Below are 20,725 nucleotides of genomic sequence, written 5' to 3'. Positions count from 1 at the left end.
TACTTCTGCCAGCCTAGTGCTAGGATAAAAGGTGTGTATCACCACCACCTGGCTCGAAGTATGTTAATTTAGCAATTCTGGAATGTTAATTTTTCAGTTACTTTGAAGCCAGTTGTGGTGGCGCACACCTTTAGACATAGCACTTGGGTGGCAAGTGGATCTCTGAATTTGAGGTTAGGCCTGGTCTGCAGAACAAGTTCCAGAAGAGCTGGGGCTACACAGAGAAATTCTTTCTTAAAACAACAAAACCAAACCAAGCAAAAGTTATTTTAAAGTTAGAATCAGAAGAGATAATTTTATAAGCCAGATTTAAAAACCTTTACTCTGTTAATAGGCAAATACAATCTCTGTGCTTGCTTAGTTATGTCTCCTAGGTAACTTAAAGCTGCATCGAACACCAACTGATTTCCAGGTGCTAGATTAAATCCTTGACTTAAAAACAATTATGTGCATGGGACCACCTAACACTTTTTTTTTTTAAACATTTTATGTATTCAGATTTAGTCCAGATTCCCGGTATTTGGCAGTGGGTTCTAGTGAGAACTCAGTGGACTTTTATGACCTAACGTTGGGTCCCACCCTTAACAGAATCAGCTATTGCAAAGACATTCCAAGCTTTGTAATTCAAATGGACTTCTCTGCAGATAGCAGACATCTCCAGGTACAGCACCAATACTACACCTAGTTTTCAAGATGCTTGCTTATACATTTCTTTAGTGAATGCATTTAAAGCCCCAGGGGTTGTGCCTGAACTCCCTGATTTTTTGTTTTGTTCTTTTTGTTGTTTTTTGGGAGGGGGTATTTATTCTGTATCCAACTTTCTGTGAAATTAAACTTTACTATTTATGATGTGTGCATGTTATAGATTATATGTATGATTATCTCAGGAAAGATTTTGTGGCAAGTGTTTAGAATCTCATCATTCTGCTGAAGTCCCAAATATAGTAGATGATGACCTCTAGTGTTTATTGCTGTGTATTAGACCGTGAAATCTGCTCATTTTGCACCTGCTATCCTCATCTGCATCTCAATACCTTCCCTCCATGTTTTAATTTTTGCATCCTCATGATGATACAAATAATCTAATAATGGATTTGTCCTCATTTTGGGAACAGGTTTCCAGTGGCTGCTATAAACGGCATGTCTATGAAGTGCCTTCAGGAAAACACCTTGTGGATCATGCTGCCATTGACAGGATCACATGGGCTACTTGGACTAGGTAAATATTTCACTCATGAGTTTTGAGGTTAGAGAAGTTGATAAATGTATGCTGGGAATGTGGCTCAGTAGCAGAGTGCTTCCCTAGCATGAACAAGGCCACTGAGTTTGAGCAGAAAGCAGGAAAACAGCCAAGGCATGCTTGCTCATCCTGTCTCTGCCTCTGTGGGAGGCAGAGAACTAATTCAGGTTCAAGGCAAGGTTAGCCTACATAGCAAACCTGTAGCTAGCCAGGGATATACAGCATGACCATCTCAAAAACACTGGAGGAAAGTCCTGTTTTTGAAAGTATTCCACGAGGGAATACATGATTTTGTTATCCTAGCTTGATTCTTGAACAGATGGTATGTTGACTCGACTCTGGGACCTCTTCTGAGTAAACGCTGTCCTACACTTTACCAGTTCCCATGAGAAGATTTAGTTTAATGACCTTGATTATGTCATGGCATTTTCCTGACTGGTCAACAGCAACAAAACAGCTGTTAGGGTCAGGTGTGGTAATGCACATCTTTAACCCTGCACTTGGGAGGCAGAGGGAATTTGTTACCTTTTAAAAAATATGGTTAAAATGTCTGTGCTTTCTGTGGTGCATTTGCTTTTCATCTCTAGTATTCTGGGAGATGAAGTCATGGGAATCTGGTCCAGACATGCTGAGAAAGCGGATGTCACCTGTGCCTGTGTATCTCATTCAGGAATCAGCCTTGTGACAGGAGACGACTTTGGCATGGTTAAGTTATATGATTTTCCGTGCCCAGAAAAATTCGTAAGTTTAATAGTTTTGTATTACTTTAGTTGTATGTTAAATGATTCATCTATTTTCCCCACATATTTAAAATGTTACCACCCATAGTAAAAGCTACGAAAAACAAATCTTACAGGACAGGTGTGGTAATGCCCACCTTTGATCCTAGTACTCCAGAGGCACAGGCAGATAGTTTCAAAAAACAAATCTTTCCTGCAGTCTTTGGAAACTTGTAGGCAAGTTATGATGAACTTCTACAAATGAAACCTATAATCAATTACTAAGTTTTATCACATACTGCCCCACCTCCCCGCCACCCTTTTTGCAGAGAAAAGCTTCCAGGGTCCTCAAGATATAAAAGCCCAAATGACCTAGTATGTTGCACACAGACCTGTAAGACTCTTTACAATAATTGCTGGGGGTCTACCTCCCTACTCTTGTGATAAATTATGAGAACCTTTGTGTACATCACTGCTGAGGGAGCTTTGTTTCTGTTTTAGGCAAAGCACAAGAGGTTCTTGGGTCATTCCCCCCATGTGACAAATATTCGATTTACCAGTGGTGATCGACATGTTGTCAGTGCTGGAGGCGATGACTGCAGGTCAGTAGTTTGTCAGACCAGGAAGAGCACAACCACCTTGTTACTAGTAAAGATGTAATAACAACTCTATATAACTTCAATAATGAACACAGCCAGCATTTACCACTGGTAACATAACCAGTGATTCCAAGGCTATTAACCTCACATAAATTACATGTGATTGGAAAGATAAGTTGGCAAAAGTCTGAAAATCTAGAATGTGATGGACTCCTTGTCACTTTTTTTTTGATGCAGTTTGTTTGTCTGGAAATGTGTACATATGCCTCACTGAATCCGTCTGTATGATGCTGAGAAGACTAAACAAAGCTCACCTCAAGAGACCAGTTCCACAACAAAGAACTTACCAAACTCACTCTGCATGGTCTAGTGGTGCTAAATGAAGACTGTGACAGGGAGGCATACACAGACTCGACCACACAGCAGAAGACTGACAGTTCAAAATGCTTGCTGTATGTACCAATCCATAATCTGTACACTGCCAGATGATTACACTGCAAGGAATTATTTGATAAAAAGCCACCATCTTACTGAGGAATTGTAATTTTGACAGACTTGCCCAGGAGATTAGAGTACAGCAGTCTTAAAAAAAAATTGGAAAATGCTCTCATTTCTAACGTTTGTTCAATGAAATATTTTACCCTTGTACAAGGAAAATAATAAGCAACCATCACCCTAAAGTTCAGTTTTCAAAATGCAAACATTTTTCTTAAGGGAACTCACACAAGCTTTCCTGGCAAATGTTTCTTAAACATTAGTTTAATTCCCTCTGCAAAGGACACTTCTTACAGTCTAAACTGTGGAAGATCCAAAGTCTGCAGCATATGCCGACTACAATTTCACTTTTGAGCTGTCAATCTTTTTGTGTTTCAAAGCCATCTCTATAAAAATTTCAAATCACAATTATGGCCTCATTAATAGGAAAGTGATATCATTTCCAAGTGTACAGGTTTTTTTTTTTTTTGGTTGTGAGCCTAGCTTTTAACGGCTGAGCCATCTCTCCAGCCCCAAGTGTACAGTTTTTTAAGGTTCTGTGATAGCAATAGCTCTTAACTGAAAGATATTGCATATTTAAAGGTATGATCTAATAAACATGTTTATTGTGTAAACAAAAGCATTAAATTCACATACTAATAACACTGGGCATAAAATTTTATAGTTTTGTATTAAGAAAAACTGTTTAACTAGATGTACGCCACCCTATAAGGCTGTTTTCCAAAATGAATGACTCCAAGTTCACCTGAAGAAGTCAGAATCCTTCCACTTTAATGCTGCCAAAGATTGGGACTAACTGCCCAGGACTTTGCTGTTTAGCCTCGCTAGTTTCCTCAAGATGAAAATTCCAGTAGACTGCTGTGAAAACATTATTTTTCTACATGTGAAGACACCGAGGATGCTCTACTGGTTATTTCCATTTTTTTTTATTTACTGTGTGAATTCTCTTTGTAGCATAGATCCTCCCCATCAGGCTTCTGGAATCCTGTTTGGTTTGATATGTTTTCTATGCCTAAAAAATTGTGACTATTAAAACCAGAATGAACACTTTGCATCAAAGAACTTTTGTTTAAGCAGTGCTTGCTGAAGGCTGATGAAGAGACTGCAAGAAACTTAAAAGCATAAGGTAGCTCTTCCATTGCCCACACCAAATGGTCCATCTAAGTTAGGCCAAGTTTTATAATGCACTGAATATTAATATAAAATGGCAGTCAATACATTAAAAGACTTCCCATAAAAAGGAAAATGCTTCAAATGTAAACATGGCATATAGTTCTAAGGTTTTCCCCTCTGGACAGCTGGGCAGCTTTTAGTTACAGGAAATTTTCAGTTCTGTAAAAGTCTACAATGTTAGCAAGTAAACCATAAGGAAAAACTGCTGCTTCCACTGTGTTTTTGTTCCCCACAGTGGCCAACCTGGTCAGTCAGTCTTTATCATGGTAGTGGTCAGTTCCATGACTGAAGACCAGAGGTCAGGATGACTTCTAAGTAGTCATCATTGCTGGATTAGCTACCAACTGTGAATCTCCCTATAGTTTTTATGTCCAGAGAATTATGGTGTGTACCTGCGCTATCTGAATTTATAGCCCAAGACTGCCACCAGTTACCGTCGTCCCATTGTTTCCTATGTAAATACACACAAAGCATGCAGCACATTCTGCATCATCATCAACCATGTCCATTTCTTTCTCTGTATGGCTTCTTACATGGTTTCATTTAGAACAAGTAGTTCAGTAATTGTTTTAGGGTCAGAGTAAGACTGTCTATAAACCACAGAATTGAACAACAAACCATTTAAATGTGGGGCTAGGGCATGTAGATCGGTTGGTAGAGTGATTACCTAGAATTTGTAAAGCCCCGGATTAATCCCTAGCACCACATATAAATGGGCATGCCTATAATCCCAATGCAAGCACAGAATCCAAATTCCAAGTCACAGTACACTTGAGGCCAGCCAGCAGTATGTGAGACCTTACCCCCCCCCCCCCCCGCAAAAAAAAAAAAAAAAAAAAAACACCAAACACATTTTAGTGTGTTTACCATCACTGTCTACTCAATAACAGAAAATAATTGGATTGTCACATGTTCTTTTCTTATAAAAAAATTAAACCATTCTAAGTCCCTGTTCCCCGCTTCTAGTCTTTACTGGATAGTTATGAGAACATACATATATTTTTAGAAAGTGATAGTTAAAAGGCCTAGTTCTGGAAATTCACAATTTTCCAATTCTTCAGCTGAGATGCAAAGCTAGGATGAATGCCTTAAATTTAATGGAATGCAATTATAGAATGAAGAAATGCCACTTCACCTGAACCTATGCAGCAAGCAATTTTTAGACCCTTGTTTCCCCTGTCCTTTTGCTGTTTCTTATCTTTACCTTCTGGTATTAGCATGGTTAATGCCAACTTATGACGTGGTTGAAAAAGTAGCTAATGCTTTTATCTCTCAATGCAAAAGCAATGACCACAGAAGTAGAAGGCTGGCTTCACAATGTTAAACACAGACTTCGATAGATTTGACTTTATTATCCATCCTTTATGTATCTTAACAGATTAAATTTGGTCCTAAAAGTGTTTGAGCTTTTATTATCTCCTTTGCTAACCACCTCTTACACTTTTTTTTTTTTAAACACCAAGTCTTTGAAATCAGCTGTCTGTTATTTAAAACATTTGACACTTCTTGCCTTAACAATTTGAGAAACCACATACATAAAACTGCGTAACACAGTGGCCACGCTTCACCCTACTGTGATGTTCACCCTTATGGGCTCTGTAATTACATATAGCTCTGTCATTTAAAATATACCGCTTAAATCTTAACTTCTACATTTCAAGAACGATCTTTAGGAGTAACTGTATTTTCTGTGGAGTTATTTCTGACAATATTTTTCAGAATATGGGGATCTATATGTATATTTATACTATTGTGAGTTCAACGTCTGTTTTCTGAAACTTTCTGTATATACCTCTAAATTTTTTGTATGATTTTGTGATAATATAGTCCCCCCAAATTACTTAAAATTATTTTAAAATGATATACTAATAGTAAATGGAAGCATTTCAAGGAATTGTTCATATGTTTTTGCATTTGTCATTGCAACCACGTTTACCCTATATGACCATGTCACTACTTACTTTCACAGAAGGCAAGGGACCTCAGTCCACTTTACCAGAGTAGCACTTGAAGGAAGAGTCTGTATTATGCTTTTCAAAGCAAATTCATTTAGACATGAAAAATAAAATTTAAACTAGTTGTTCAAAGCTGCCTCAGTATTTTGGCCACTCCTTCCTATTTCCTCAAAGACGATGCAGTATTTGTAACTCATTGTGAAAACCCTGCATCATCTTTGGGGAAAGTGACTAAGCTGTGAGGACAACAGCCTTCCCACAGTGCTACAGCCCCAAGCTGCAGTACCATCACCAAAAAGGATGTTAAACAGTAATGTACAAACATGCCGCAAATGTTTTAATAGAATTTGGCTTTTCTTTAAACTGTCTCTTTCATAGTCAAAACTATCTTTTTCATAGTCAAAACAAACAAACAAAAAAATGTTGAAACCACTTAATAAACTTACAAACTTGAAAAATTAGACACTTCAGTTAGGCAATAAAATTCATATTATGAAAGCAATATATTCTAAATTTCAAAGATGTGACACATTCTGTAAAATGTTTCTCATCAGAAGATGGAAGCGTTCGTTCAAACTTCACGATCTTCTTGCCAGGTAGGACTAGGGCATCATTCACTGAGTAAATAAAACCAAAAATTTTTAAAATTATACTGCTCTGCATATAAACACAAACCTTAACTTCTAGCTCAGATGTTTGATCTTTAAAAAATTCAATTAAAAATTATGCAATTAAACTTGTAGCCCATGTTAAAATGTTCTGAAACTTCAGTATTTTACCATCACTAAAATCTAACAAAACTGACTGGGACTCCTTTTATTTTTTTACGCGTAAGCCAGAGGACAATCCCAAATGTCATCTTCCTAAATACTACCCACCACTCTCTTAAGTTTGGGGTCTCTAGTGGCAGACTGGACTGGCTGGCCAGCAAACCCCAAGGATCTACCTCCTCTATCTGCCTTCACATTTCTGGGATTACAGGTACATGCTACCATGTTCCACATTTTTACATGGGTTCTAGAGATCAAATTCTTTATAGACTAAGCAGTCTCCCTGGCCCTGATCTGAGACTGTTGAGCAGTGTGTTAAAATACATATACATACAAGTGTTTTGTTTATATTGTTAATACTCAGACATTTGAGGGGCTGAAGGGTGGAGTTCGGTGGCTTATTCATTATGATCTGCTCTGGATTAAAAAACAGAACTCATCTGGAGATGCTGGTTAAACAAAGTCATCGCTGTGTAAATGTAGTTCATATAGTAAATAATTTTTGCTAAAAGATCCTTTAATTTTAAAAGCACAAGGAGATAAAAATTCAATTTCCCTCAGATTTATGTACTTATACTCAGTAGGACATAATTCTAAGTGACATTAGAATTAGAAAAGCTAACTTAAATCCTCACCTAGTTTGAGGTCGAATCCACTTCAAGGCATGTCTTGGTGGTACAGTAATGGTGGGATGATAAAACGTGCAGTCTGGTCTTGTACACTGAGTATTAAACCTACAGTGCTAAACAGAAACAAGAGAGGAGCAAAGCTTCAACGAAATCCTCAGGATAATACAGGTATATATTCACCTGAGATAAGCAAAAGCAATCCACTGTACCTAAACCAACAGATATGGTATTGCCCATTCTAGTATCACTGAAAGCCTTAACAAAATACACCTCATCCTCAGACACAAAATCTATGCAGAATCACAGCAGGCTACCTGCTAACATGTGCACAACCCCCCCCCCCCCAGTATACAAGACAGAAACGCAAACATCACAATGACAGATTAGCACTCAAACCATTGTTTGGAAAGTAAAGTTTCTTACTTTGGGGTGATAGAAAGGACATTCCATTTTCTTACAAGCTGGGAAGTAACGGCAGAGCTGACCATTAGAAGATGGTGCTGGTGAAGAGACCACTGACAAGAATCAGAAAGAAGAACGGTTAAATCTATGTGGCAACATCATTTTTTTTTAAAGCAGTCTGCTGGTGTTTGTAAAGAGGTAAGACTCAATTTAGAGCACCAAAAGATAAAATGGCCGAGTTTTATAAGAAGGGCGGATTTGTTCTTTAAATGCTAAATTCATTTATAAAACTATCCTTTTGTTGTTTTGTTCCCCTTAGAGCCAGAAAATGTAACTTTCTACTTTTTCACCCCAATACAACAGTGCACAAAGTCACTAACCTGGTTTTGCAGCCAGTACTGGAATTCTTCTACTCATGTGAGTGAACGGACAATCCGGTTTAGTACACTTTGCATCATATTTACAATTTGGATGCACAAACAAACATTTTTCAGCAAATTTACAATTGGGAAAGGCTCTACAAAACAAAAAGAGTTAATTTACTATTCATATTTAACATTCTCAATGACTATTAGCTTTTTTGTAGAGGGACTTCACAAGCACCATGCATGGCTGGACAGATAGCTCAGCAGTTACAAGCACTTCCTGCTCTTCTAGAGGACCTGAGTTCAGTTCCTACCACCAACACTACTGCCTGTAACTCCAGCTCCAGGGTATCCAATGCCCTCTTCTGGCCTCTGGTAGCACCTGCACATATGTTGTATCCAGTCTGTCTGTCTGACATACACACACATAAATGATGGACTAGAAACATAGTTCAGTGGAGAACACCTGTAATATTCATGAAGCTCTGGCTTCAATCCTCTCTGGTGTGGAGGCAATTAGTACTTTTTCAAATGAAGCTAAATATCAAAATAGAGCACAATTGTATTTCAAGTCTGGAGGAACTCTACCATGTTGAAACTCAAGGCAAGACATCACAGAGTAGAAGTTTTGAGTAACTCCATTTAACAGAATATTCAAATCTTACTTTTTAATTCTGAATTTCATTTTTAAATATATTTTTATTTTATGTGTATTGATGTTTTGCCTGCATGTATATCTGTGTGACGGTGTCAGATCCTTTGGAAACAGAGTTACAGACAGTTGTTTGAGCTGCCAAGTGGGTACTGGGAATTGAACTTGGGTTCTCTGGAAGAGCAGCCAGTGCTCTTAACCACTAAGCCATCTCTCCAGCCCCAAATCTTAAATAAATTCAAAAAGAAAGAATAATCATGTAGTCCTTACTGGATTATGCTACGTGTACATAATCCAGTCACGGGACCAACAAAACAAAAACCACCAACTAAAATCAATGTTATAAAGTCCCCTGCATTATGTTAGCCAGGTGCTAAGGAAAACTAACCCACATCGAGAATATTTTTTCATTACACACATAACTCAATTTACTCCCAACATAATACAACAGTTGATGTCTGTGAACAAATATATACTAACTGTATAGTTACACATGATGTATAGGGGACCCTAAGGGACCCAGACACTTCAGGATCATTGGTACCAAACAAATCATTTGCAAAACACATATACACACAAACAAAGCTTCAGGGAGAGCTTTGGTAAGTATCAACTATTGTGTTTATGTATAAAACTTCTCTACAAAGGAAAAGGAAAGGTTGTAGGGTGTAGAGATTAATATTACAAACTATCCACTTGACATTATTACTCACTTGCAAGGTGAAATGGGGTGATGGTATGCACATTCATCCCCATTTTTACAAGCAGGCCAGTACTTGCAGCGCTCCAAAAGCTTTTCTGGTTTTTGTGCCACACTCAGATCAGTCATCTCAGCTTCAAAGAGGAATTAAGAGCATTTTGTTATGATTTCAGTTTGTCCCAAGCCTCAAAAATCTATGTTCTTTATGTTTGCATCCCTACAAAACAGCACCAATTGATATGACCAACCTTAGTAATACAACCTTAGGTTAGCAGGAAGGAGACAGGGATTCTGTAGATACAGCTCAATTTTTCAAAGCCTAAATTTGAGTCTCATTTAGAACTTAGATATAAAAGTGAAGGATGTCAAAAAAAAAAAACACACACACACACAAAAGCCCAAAAAACAAATACACACACACACACACACACACACACACACACACACACACACACACACGAAGCTGAAAATGCAAGCTGATAAGGAATGTGATTAATTTTCATAGTCCATCAAAATGGCAAGTGTCCAGATAAAAAAGTATCCCCAATTGTTGAGGTATACTGAGTAAAGGCACTAAACTCTCCCAGATACTTAAAAAGAGCATTGCCTACAAGGCAGGGGTTTGGGGGAAAGAGAAGGTCATCTAACAGAACAAGTCTGAAGTCTGGCTGGGTATAAGATGCTAAGTTGGAGGACAGGCTAGGAGGGACCCTGACCTGGAAAACAAGTCTCACCCATAGAGTTACTATGCCACGTAAGAATGGGATCTCTAACTTTTCATAAGACATATGAAACTAATTTATGGCACCAAATAAAATTATACATGAAGACCTTAATCTACTGCTTTTTGGTCTGAGACATCATAGTGAAAATTAGCACTGATGGGTCTTATGTATTATCTATTCACACTGTTTATGATGCTAACTCTCACCTCAGCTATACTATAGCAGTGGTGGATATATATATATATATATATCTCCAATAATATATATCCAATATATATCCAATATGCAGCTTGGGCTCTTGTAGGTTATATCTGGCTCTGCATGGTAGCAGCTCAGCTAGACACCTTGGCCAAACTCTTAACATCTCTGAAAGTCCTTTGCTGACAATCAGATGATACACAAGGAAGGAAGCACTTCTGCTCTAGTGAACCTTCTTGAATCCTCCCTACATAAGAGCACAGCAGTGTCATGTCGTGCAGACAGGAGCCTCTGTAAGTCATGTCTGATACACATTTCTATGCTACTTTGAAGAGAGCAGAACTGGGAAGGTCAGCCCTGCAGTGAACACTTACTCAGCATTCATAAGGCCCTGGGGTTGATCTCTTATATAGCAAAGTAAGAAAAACAGAAAGTTCTTTTATTTAGACTTAGGATATCAATGTTCTTTGAGAGTTTCTAAAGAAAGCCTAACAGCACTGAAGGGGGAACCTTGCTCACTTTTAGATGATCTTTGTCCCATCCCTAAGAGGAAACTGCCCTGCACTGCTCCCTACACAGGACTGTGCAGACACATGAAGACCTAGGACAAAGGAGAGACTAGATCTGAAAGAGCACTGCGGTCAGAAAAACAAAGTAGCTACTCAAAAATTATATACTTTCTAAAAGTATGTTACAAGGCGATTTCCTCACATGTGACTAAACGCTTTGAATTTTCAGAGGCAGACTCAGGGTATCAAAAACTGCAAAAGTGCCCCCATGTGATGGGCAGTGGTTTCTTAAAACAGAAGCTGTGGATGGCCAGTGCCTTCAAACACCACCAAAATAACAACCCAAAGACGAAAATCTCAATTCCTTTTGCTTGCACTAGGTGAAGACCAGAGCTTCCAGGATCTGTAGGACGCTCAACAACAGCATGTTCTCGCCACTAGTGTTTCATTCCCACACAGTAACTGGGTCCCCACAGCAAAGGAAGTGCTCCACTCATCCCAGCTGTCTCCACAATGGCCTCCGCACTGGCATGGGCACAGGCATACCCATGACTAGCATGTTCCCGACACTGTCACTACTTCATCCCACATACCAAGAAGGCCTAGCATGGAAACTTGCCTTTAAAGGAAATTGAGTCTTAAAAGAGCCAAGCAAAAGCAGTATCACTGAATTTTCCTTATTTTAAACAAAGCATTTAGGGTCCCCCCCAAAAAAAAGAAAAAAAGTGCACTTCCTATTGAAGTTTTCCACTGTTAAAAATTCTGCTTTACTTAGGGTCACACTTGCAACTCCTTCCACATACCAAGACTATATATATATATATATATATATATATACCTCATGACACTGACTCACAGTAAGGAAAGCCTCTCAAAAGTGTTTCTCGCTCATGAACTCATGATCTGTTCTAGTTTACTATACTTTCAGTAGCTGAAGAAAAAATATCAATGTATTTTTATGACTCTACCAAAAAAAATTATTACTCAGGAACACAACACTTGCAAATTCCCTGGTTTTTTTCCTTGAATCTGTTCATGGTTAAGATTTAGTAGGTAGTTAACTGCTTAAGGAAGTGTATCTAAATCAGGAATGACCAGTATTGGTAGGGGTATGGAACAGTGTCTTAGTGGCTAAGAGCACTGGATGCTCTTGCAGACGACCCAGGTTTAGCACCCATATGGCAACTCACAGCTGTGTGTGACTACTTCCAGGGGAATCTGACATAGCATCAGGCATGCATATGCTGCTGCACATTCATACATGTAGGCAAAATACTCACATAGAAAGAAAACACAAGAGGATTGATGGTGCCACACCTGCCACTGGTCTCCGTGGTAAAAACACAAATGGCTGCCTTAAAGCATACCACCATCTAAATTGAATTCACTTGAATACTATCCAATATTAATAAGGTCTTTCTGATACTTGGAACGAGCATCCTGTCAGAGTAGGTAAGAAATCCCTTCCAGGGAAATAATACTATGGGGTGGAAAACACCAAAATGGAAATCCATCTTTCTTTCAAGTTAAGTTCATGGTTGGGGGCACACCGGGAAAGTAAGTTTCTGAAGAAAAAGATAACCAATGCATCCTTCAGCAATCACAATAAAGAGGTACTTTAGACCATGATGAGACTGCACTTCATTTTAACACTAGCATCACAGTAACACCTATGAAACAAGAACAGGGAGAGTAGGAAATTGAACTGGTGGTTTGTGTCATAGAAGAAAACAAGCTACTGGATAGAAGTGTGAGTCCTCAAACCAATATTCACTCAACACAGAGAGACAGGCCAAGACTCCCTTCTCAATGACAGTGGGCTGAGAAGGCAAAGTCTGAGCTCTCAACACACCGTTGGAAAAGCTACCATCTGGGTCCTCAAGCTGCCTGCTCATCAAATGCAACTGCTGTGGGTGGAGGAGACCTCTGAGTCCCTTGTTTGAGGCTGCAGTTTGGTTTACAGGTTTCATTCCTTCAAAGCACATCTCCTCCTCTTGATCTGACATGTATCCTGGGGGGCTGGGGACACCATCCAGCGTCACTATAAACTTGGGACTTGCAGGTTTATCTGGTTGTACAAGATCTCTGCCAGACAGATAAAAAATACCATAGAATTAGGGAAACAAACACAACATCTGCGCCTCCTAAAGTCCTCTTCAGCAGAACGTTACTCCCTTGCTTTGCATTTAGTTCATTAAGATAGCCTTAGCATGACTTCCTGTCATAGCATAGGTAGAATCCCGCTAAGAAGCAACAGCCATGGCCAGCAAATGCGGCAGCATCACTAGTGACCTTTTAGCCTGTACTTATTAATAATGACAATATCCTCTCAACTTTGACTCCATTGTCCATTTGATCCTTGTAAGGTCAATATGGAACTAAACCAGAAACCAAACCAAACCAAGCCAAGCCAAAAATCAATTAGCATGGATACGCCAAGCATCCTGGCCATTAGTTTTACTTTTATACTTTTATCATTGTACATGTGTTTCTTTACTGAACACTCTGCTTTCTTAGGAAGGAACCACACAAGCCTTAGCTATTAACACCCTGCAGAAGAAGTTCCTGATTTTGGTTACCCAGCTTTTGAAGTTCGAATCCCTGGGTATACATTTAAAACAAAGCAAAACACTAAATCCTTCTTCAATGGAGTTAAATTATACACTGAGTTTTTATTTCTATTTAATGGATTTCTGAACAAGAAAGATGATCTCGAATTTGCGAAAACTGAATTTATAGCCTAGCCAGTGAAGCAATAAAAGCACCATCTAGTAGGAGCTACAGGAACAGGGAAGCTGGGAACGAGCAGCTGACCTGCACAATCTAATCACACGAAGTAGCTACACAAGAAAAAGAAACCATCTACCGTGTCTGCATAAGGTGTCCTGAAAGTACCCGAAGGGCATCTGCAGTCTTCATCCCCGACTCTTGGTTTGGTGTCACTACTATTTCCTCAGACAGCTTTGGCTTCTTCAGAATAAATGATCTTGTGTCTGCATGGACCATGGATTCCATGTCATAGTAATCTGAGCCAAAAAAATTGGCCATAAATGTTTACTTCTGAATATACCTTTTATTCTCAAAATCATACATGTGAGAAGAATGTCAATCTTTTATATCATTACAATTACTTTTAAAGAAAATCACAACTAATTTCTGCTCAGGAATAGGAATGTAAATCTTATTCCAAACATCTTTTCAGAACTCAGTCCTTTCCTCACAGAGCACATTACAAATGATGTTCTCTCCCTACACCAGAGAAAGGCCTTCCTATAGCATATCTGTTGGGATAGAAACAATACACAGTCAGAGGTCAGCTATTTCTTTTCCAAAACCAGAAGGGATTTAAGAATCTTAATGTTTCCTAACATTATGATTCAAAACTGTCGAACTATTTTCCAAAACGGGTCTATCATTCTTCACAGAATAGCCACAGAAAGCACTGCCTGGTAAGAGTTCAGTCAGCATAACTTCTACCCACCTGTGCACAGAAGGCTATTATGAAAGGGAATTTTAAGATGAATGTGTGTCACACTAACCTTCAGTGTAAGCCACAAGCTCAAGTCATCTACAGTAGGACCACTTCACAGAAGTAGTTCTGAGAGCATATGATAGCCATCAGTATGACATCACATGACAGAAGTTAATTGCTTCTTTTAAAGCCAACAAATACAAGAGACCAAAATTCAGGCTATTAAGTCACTGAAACATTATTTACTGAGCAACTAAGGACTGACTGTGCTAGGTAAAAAGATACAAAGGAAAAGAAAATCAGACACACACAATTCTAGAACAGCAAAGCCCAGAAAGGAAATGGAGAGGTGTTTGTAGAAACACGAGCGAGGCACCGCCTCCAACCGAAAGGTCAAAGGATAGCTTGCTGAAGATGAATATATGAGTTTCAAAAGAATGAGTAAGAGGAGAGCAGGGAGAGTCGGAAAGCCATACAGGCAAAGAAAAACACGTGCAGCAAGGAAGGGGCTTTCACAAGGCCTGAGGAAAGGTGACAAAGGTGGAGTTGCTCAAGAGATGTTTGTGATGGAGTGACAGGGGGATGGTAAGAAGAAATGTCATAATGGTTCATGAGCCTCAATATTTTGGATTTTGGTCTGCACATACTAAGAGGTTCTTAAGTAGGGTAGTAACATGATCAATAGGTTCCAATGCTGGATGTTATTATATGGAGGCAGGAGGATATCTTTGAATCCACGTCTAGCCTAATCTACACAATGAATTCCATGTGTGCCAGAACTACAAAGAAAGACCCAGCCTCAAATAAGTAAACAAATACAAATAAAATTCTCCCCGTCACCCCTCTAACACTGAACAAAGAAAAAGCACATGTTCTATACTCCATCAACCACCAGAACTTTACAGGGACGGTCACTGCAACCACAAGTAGGGAAAGAAAGTGGACGGGAGACAGACATGAGGTAAACTAGGAAGTGCAGGGAGAGGGGCAGCTAATCTTCTACTGGACACCCCACCAAGAAGATGACTTGGCAGTTTTCCTCCTGTGTTACTGAGGCAATCCGAAGCTCTTCAATTACCCATCAAGTGCCTGGTTACCTACAGCAGAGCCCAGAGCCTGGTCTAAGGAATCTATATTGCCTTCCTAGCACTTTGCACTTGGTGTGGTACAGCTGCCCTCTTCAGTTCATTCCTCTGCAGAGCACAGAACAGACAAAACTAATTATGTTGAGAAGAACACACAGGTAAAGTTAGCCATTTATGGAAAGCAGGGAAGAAGGGCTAGCAAAGGGTAATGAAAGGCAATGAGAAAAAGGAGGACACAAGCTGAAAGAACACCAGAACACAACTGCCACAGGCTACCGAGTTTACGGAAATGCCCACTGAATCCAGTTTCGTGTGAACACACACATGTAAACATGTACACATACATGCGTGCCCACACATACACAAATGGAAAAAGAAACTAGATGCCTCTACTCTCTATATCCACACACTGCCCACCTCAGCTTAGTATAGGCACTGGGTGACAATATACCCTGCAGAGAGGAGGGGAAGTTTGTCTGAGCAGAGACCTCAAGCATTTACTTCTGGCCCTTTCTGAAGCCTCACAAAAGTGGCAATGAAGAGTTTTGCTTTTTATAGAAAAAAGTATATACCCATAAAGAAAACAACTGCAAACAAAACACATTTTCAAAGTAAAAAAGCAAGAGTAGAAACAGATTCTAAGATGGTAAAGCTATTTAATTTAGGACACAGGGTTCTCCAAAAGACTTCAGGGGCCAGACTAGCAACAAAGGCGGTCTTGGGAAGGGCAAGAGAAGCACACTAGAGTTCACTTCAGAAGCCACAAGCCTTTCCTAAAGCCCCAGTCCATGAGCTTAATTTCTGTTTGAAACCTTACCACCCCCACCCTACCACTACAGTGAAGATCTTGTTAGAATGGCCAGGTATGTGCTCTCTCATGTCATGCTCTACCACAGAAAGATACCAAAACAAGATAACAATAACCAACAGTGTGAAAGATTATTTAAAAGGCAGCTTTCCTGAAAACATTAACCCATTTTATAAATCATTTCCCTTGGGAAAAAATGGGGCTTTAGACTCTTATATTCCAGAAGTGCCAGCCATGCTCAAATAAGTGAAACAGGGAGAGGAATTAAGTAAACACTACACACTAATATTACGGTCCTCCTCTACTGACTGAGCTATCTGAACTCTGACAACCACGCTATTATGTGGAAGACCTTTATTGGTAAAGCTGATCAGACTAAGAAGGCCTAAATGGTATTAATAATTAGGGTGTCCCCAAACTAGGTTGACATGACAAATCATTCTCCACACAGGATCCACATTCAAAGACAAAGTCCAAACACACATGCCCCAACTCAGAAATCAAGATACCAACAACTTTTTAATTGATTCTATTTTTAAATACATAATCAAAGAACCGTATGTGGAAAGCCTAATCATAAAAGTAAAAACCAACATATAGAAAACAAGATCAAGGAGGGAAAAGAAAAATGTCAAAACCAACTTTTAATATCCTCAAAGAAATAAAAAAGTATTACATATATGAAATAAACCAAAATGTAAAAAGAATCAAAGGAACATGAAGAATTTGACAGAATTCAGACTGTGCTCACTCATAAATAAGCCTCCATGAACTACCTAATGCTTCAAGTTGAGCTGTGCAATGAAGGTAAAAATGAAAAAAGGGGAATGCACAAGAGCTCAAGAAGTACAATAACGCACAGACTTAAAACACGGCTCCTATGTGGGAACTCTGTATGCAATGTTGCAAGGTCGGGCATCTCAGCACTCAACAGGCAGAAGGCAGGAGAAGCAGGGTCAGGGCTGGGAGTATAGCGACTCCATCCTGCTCAGAGTGTCAGAACCTGAAATCTAGACAGAGGCCAACCTTTGAGAGCAAAAGTGCATATTGAGACTAGTGAAACAATGAGTTCTGAGAGGAGATGACTTAGGAAGTGGAAAGCAGAGAAAGGAATCAAGGACCAGGACTTCCAACAAGGGGCAGCTTCACAGAAGACACAAGAAAAGAAGTGTTAAGCACGGTGGCAATGAAAGTGATCCCAGCACTTGGACACGAAAGTAGGATTGCAAGTTGGAGTCAGCCTGGGCCACATAACAAAACTCTGTCAAAGAGAAAAATAAAGTTTCAGGTATCCAACTGTTCCCTGCATTTATTAAGCACTGAATGTGGAACTGGCAGGGATTAGGAAACCAAAGACACAGAAAAAAATAAGGACCAAACTCCATCCTGAAGCAGCCCACGGGGTGTGCATCGGGGTGAGTCGACTTGCTTGTCAGAAGGTTTAGACAAGTGATTAGTGGTCCCTGAGAAGAGGGCTGCACAGTGACGTCAGCACACTGGGTAAGTTGAACTGGCGCTGAGGAAATGCTGAATCAGCTCTGGAAAAACAGCAAAGGTGGGAGAAGGTGAGCTAGGGACACAAGCTGCCCGGACAGCGAGGATGAGCAGCAGAGGGGAGAAGGTGGATTAGGGACTCTAGCTGCCTTCACAGCAGCTCAGGGGCAAGGAAGCAAGGCATGGGGGAAAGAAAGCTTATGAATGAGGCAAAAACACCACACATGAAGGAAATGCAGATCTTACATCCCAGCCCTAAAAAATTTTCATCAATCTACGTGTGTTGTCTTAGGGCAGGATCTAAGAGATACATGCTACACTGAGTGAGGTGTAAGGCATGGGAATGGCAACAGAGAACTGATACATTACAGTGAAATGTAAGCATCACCCACCTGGACTCATCTCCATTGTCTCTACCATTACTGGGTCAATCTGCAGTCGGGATAATAACTGCCTCTGTTGAGTGCCTAGAATATAAGTTTTAAAACTTCACTAAGCTTAACACAAATATTGACATTTATTTCTCAGAAATTAATCTCTGAATTATTTGAAAGTCTTACAAATAAAACTTCTACAACACAATTTGCTAATATTAACAGTCTTCAAGCATATCTCTGTTAAACAAAAAGCTGTACTTGATTTAACCCAAAAATGGTAATGAAGTCCCTCCTGGCTCCAATGTAGGGTGGCCATTCTTCTTGGATTGAGGAAAATATGGCAAAAACCAAATGGTGGAATAGACAGGAGTTAATCATTTCTGGCCACAGGATGACAATTAACTATACAATAGGCATGGAAAGTCTGTTTCTGGGACTCTTGTCATCACCACTTGCCCTACACACTGCTTCCCCTTTCCCATGACCTCCTGATCTTTGCAAATAGCAAAGTATGTGGAAACTTAAGCCAAACCAAAACATATTCCACAATTACTGTGATAAAATTCCTAAAAGACAAACTGGCATGGACAGATGCAAAATGAACAACGGACCAAAAACTGAGAATTCTGCAATGCAGACCCTCCACTGGCTGCACATCTGACTGTTCACGAGCTTTATAACAACGCTCAGCTCTTCAGCAGTGGGCTCACATGAATCTCTCTGCAATGTGGTAGTGACCTGTTTCTGAAAGTAGACTTTGTGCAACGATGACATCAGCTAAGGAGACTGTCCCTGACACCAAGTGACGTGGTCTGAATGTAATTCAGAGGTTCTCAACCTTCCTAATGCTGTAACCCTTTAAATACCATTCCTCACATTGTGGTAACCCCCAACCATAAAAATATTTTCATTGCTAATTAATAACTGTAATTTGCCAGTTATGAATCTTAGTGTAAATATCTGTGTTTCCTGATGGTCTCGGGTGACCCCTATGAAAGGGTCTTTTGACCCAAGGGTGTTGTGACCATCAGGTTGAGAAACACTGATGTAATTTTTAGACTTATACAACTGTTTTTCTTTAAGTTGATCAGATAAAGTACTTCTTCCTAAAATAGCTCAACATTCATTTCTAATACTAAGTTCATAGTAACTAATTCATACTAATATTCTTGAGTGCTTGTTTGAAGGGATCTAGCAGGTCTCTATCAGGGAAGGTTGTTCTCTTCAACCGAGTATGCAGCTTTGGGACTGATGTAAAATGGAGTAGTGAGAAAATCTATACCTGCCTAATTAGCCAGATGAGCTGAATCAACCCTAGTTACCAATGGTGACAGATGTCACAGTCATACAGCCCTCACATTCACATACTAAATTTCTTTTTTTTAAAAACATTTATTTTTATTTTGTAGGTATTGATGTATGTATGTTCATTGCATGTGTGCTTGGTACGCATAGAGGCCAGAAGGTGTCAGATTTCTGGATGTGGAGCTACAGACAATTGTGAGCTGCCATGGGAATTGAAGTCAGGGCCTCTGGAAGAGTAGCCAGTGCTCTAAACCACAGCACCAGCTCTCTAGCTCCCATACTAATATTCTTAATGTCCATACTGCAATAAAAATTAAAAAAAGAACCCAATGAACTGATTTTGTCTATCCTCTCAAACTAGTTTAATTATAACAAAGGATATCACACTTCAATCTAACTGTAACCTCCATTATGACTAACTCACATGTATTTAGTACAGGATTTCTAGTTTAGAACAAAAATATCACACTATAGTATGTGGAGATGAAATTGGTATGGGTCCAAATACTAAAATTATCAGTAAGTCATTCTGTAAGTAAGGTTCATGAGGGATAATGGTCTGTAGTTTTCTTTCTTAGTTGTGCTTTTGTGTGGCTTGGGTACTAAGGTAATTGTAACCTCATAAAAAGAGTTTGATAATGAACCTTCTGCATCTATTGTGTGGAACAATTTGGGGAGTATATTAGCTCTTCTTTGAATTTCTGGTAGAATTCTGCACTGAAGCCATCTGGCCTTGGGCTTTTTTTGGTTGGGAGGCTTTTGATGACTGCTTCTATTTCATTAGGAATTATAGGTCTATTTAAATTACTTAGCTGTTCTTGATTTAATTTTGGTGATAGTTATCCAGAAATATGTCCACTTCCTTTGAATTTTCAAATTTTGTGGAGTACAGGGTTTCAAAGTATGACCTCAAAATTCTCTGGGTTTCCTAGTGTCCATTGTATGTCCACCTTTTTGTTTCTGATTTTCCTGATTTGCATGTTCTCTCTCTTGCTTTTTGCCCTACTATATATACAGACGATAAAGGGGCTGAGAAAAAAAATCAGGGAAACA

General features: G+C 39.3%; 2 protein-coding genes across 5 annotated transcripts in view; one reads left to right on the top strand and one right to left on the bottom strand.

Moving 5' to 3' along the window:
• Eml5 (EMAP like 5) overlaps positions 1 to 2,909 on the top strand; it is a 100,555-nt gene extending 97,646 nt beyond the window's left edge. The window contains exons 39-43 of the mRNA XM_051196452.1: positions 499 to 661; positions 1,116 to 1,219; positions 1,828 to 1,981; positions 2,461 to 2,561; positions 2,796 to 2,909. Coding sequence (XP_051052409.1) covers positions 499 to 661; positions 1,116 to 1,219; positions 1,828 to 1,981; positions 2,461 to 2,561; positions 2,796 to 2,832 — 559 coding nt within the window. The 3' untranslated portion in view covers positions 2,833 to 2,909. The remainder of the gene's footprint in view (positions 1 to 498; positions 662 to 1,115; positions 1,220 to 1,827; positions 1,982 to 2,460; positions 2,562 to 2,795) is intronic.
• Positions 2,910 to 5,537: 2,628 nt separating this feature from the next.
• Zc3h14 (zinc finger CCCH-type containing 14) overlaps positions 5,538 to 20,725 on the bottom strand; it is a 33,569-nt gene continuing 18,381 nt past the window's right edge. The window contains exons 10-17 of one of the 4 annotated variants that reach the window (XM_051196435.1): positions 18,383 to 18,457; positions 13,998 to 14,157; positions 12,984 to 13,216; positions 9,713 to 9,833; positions 8,363 to 8,499; positions 8,004 to 8,095; positions 7,587 to 7,693; positions 5,538 to 6,798 (exon numbers count right to left, since the gene is read on the bottom strand). In XM_051196435.1, coding sequence (XP_051052392.1) covers positions 6,792 to 6,798; positions 7,587 to 7,693; positions 8,004 to 8,095; positions 8,363 to 8,499; positions 9,713 to 9,833; positions 12,984 to 13,216; positions 13,998 to 14,157; positions 18,383 to 18,457 — 932 coding nt within the window. In that variant the 3' untranslated portion in view covers positions 5,538 to 6,791. The remainder of the gene's footprint in view (positions 6,799 to 7,586; positions 7,694 to 8,003; positions 8,096 to 8,362; positions 8,500 to 9,712; positions 9,834 to 12,983; positions 13,217 to 13,997; positions 14,158 to 18,382; positions 18,458 to 20,725) is intronic. The other 3 variants (XM_051196436.1, XM_051196437.1, XM_051196438.1) reach the window with 3 other exon arrangements.

The sequence above is a fragment of the Phodopus roborovskii genome, unplaced genomic scaffold (genome assembly GCF_943737965.1).
Source record: "Phodopus roborovskii unplaced genomic scaffold, PHOROB, whole genome shotgun sequence".
NCBI lineage: Eukaryota > Metazoa > Chordata > Mammalia > Rodentia > Cricetidae > Phodopus > Phodopus roborovskii.
The sequence above is the reverse complement of the archived record's forward strand: the minus strand, read 5'-3'. Positions and strand labels throughout refer to the sequence as shown.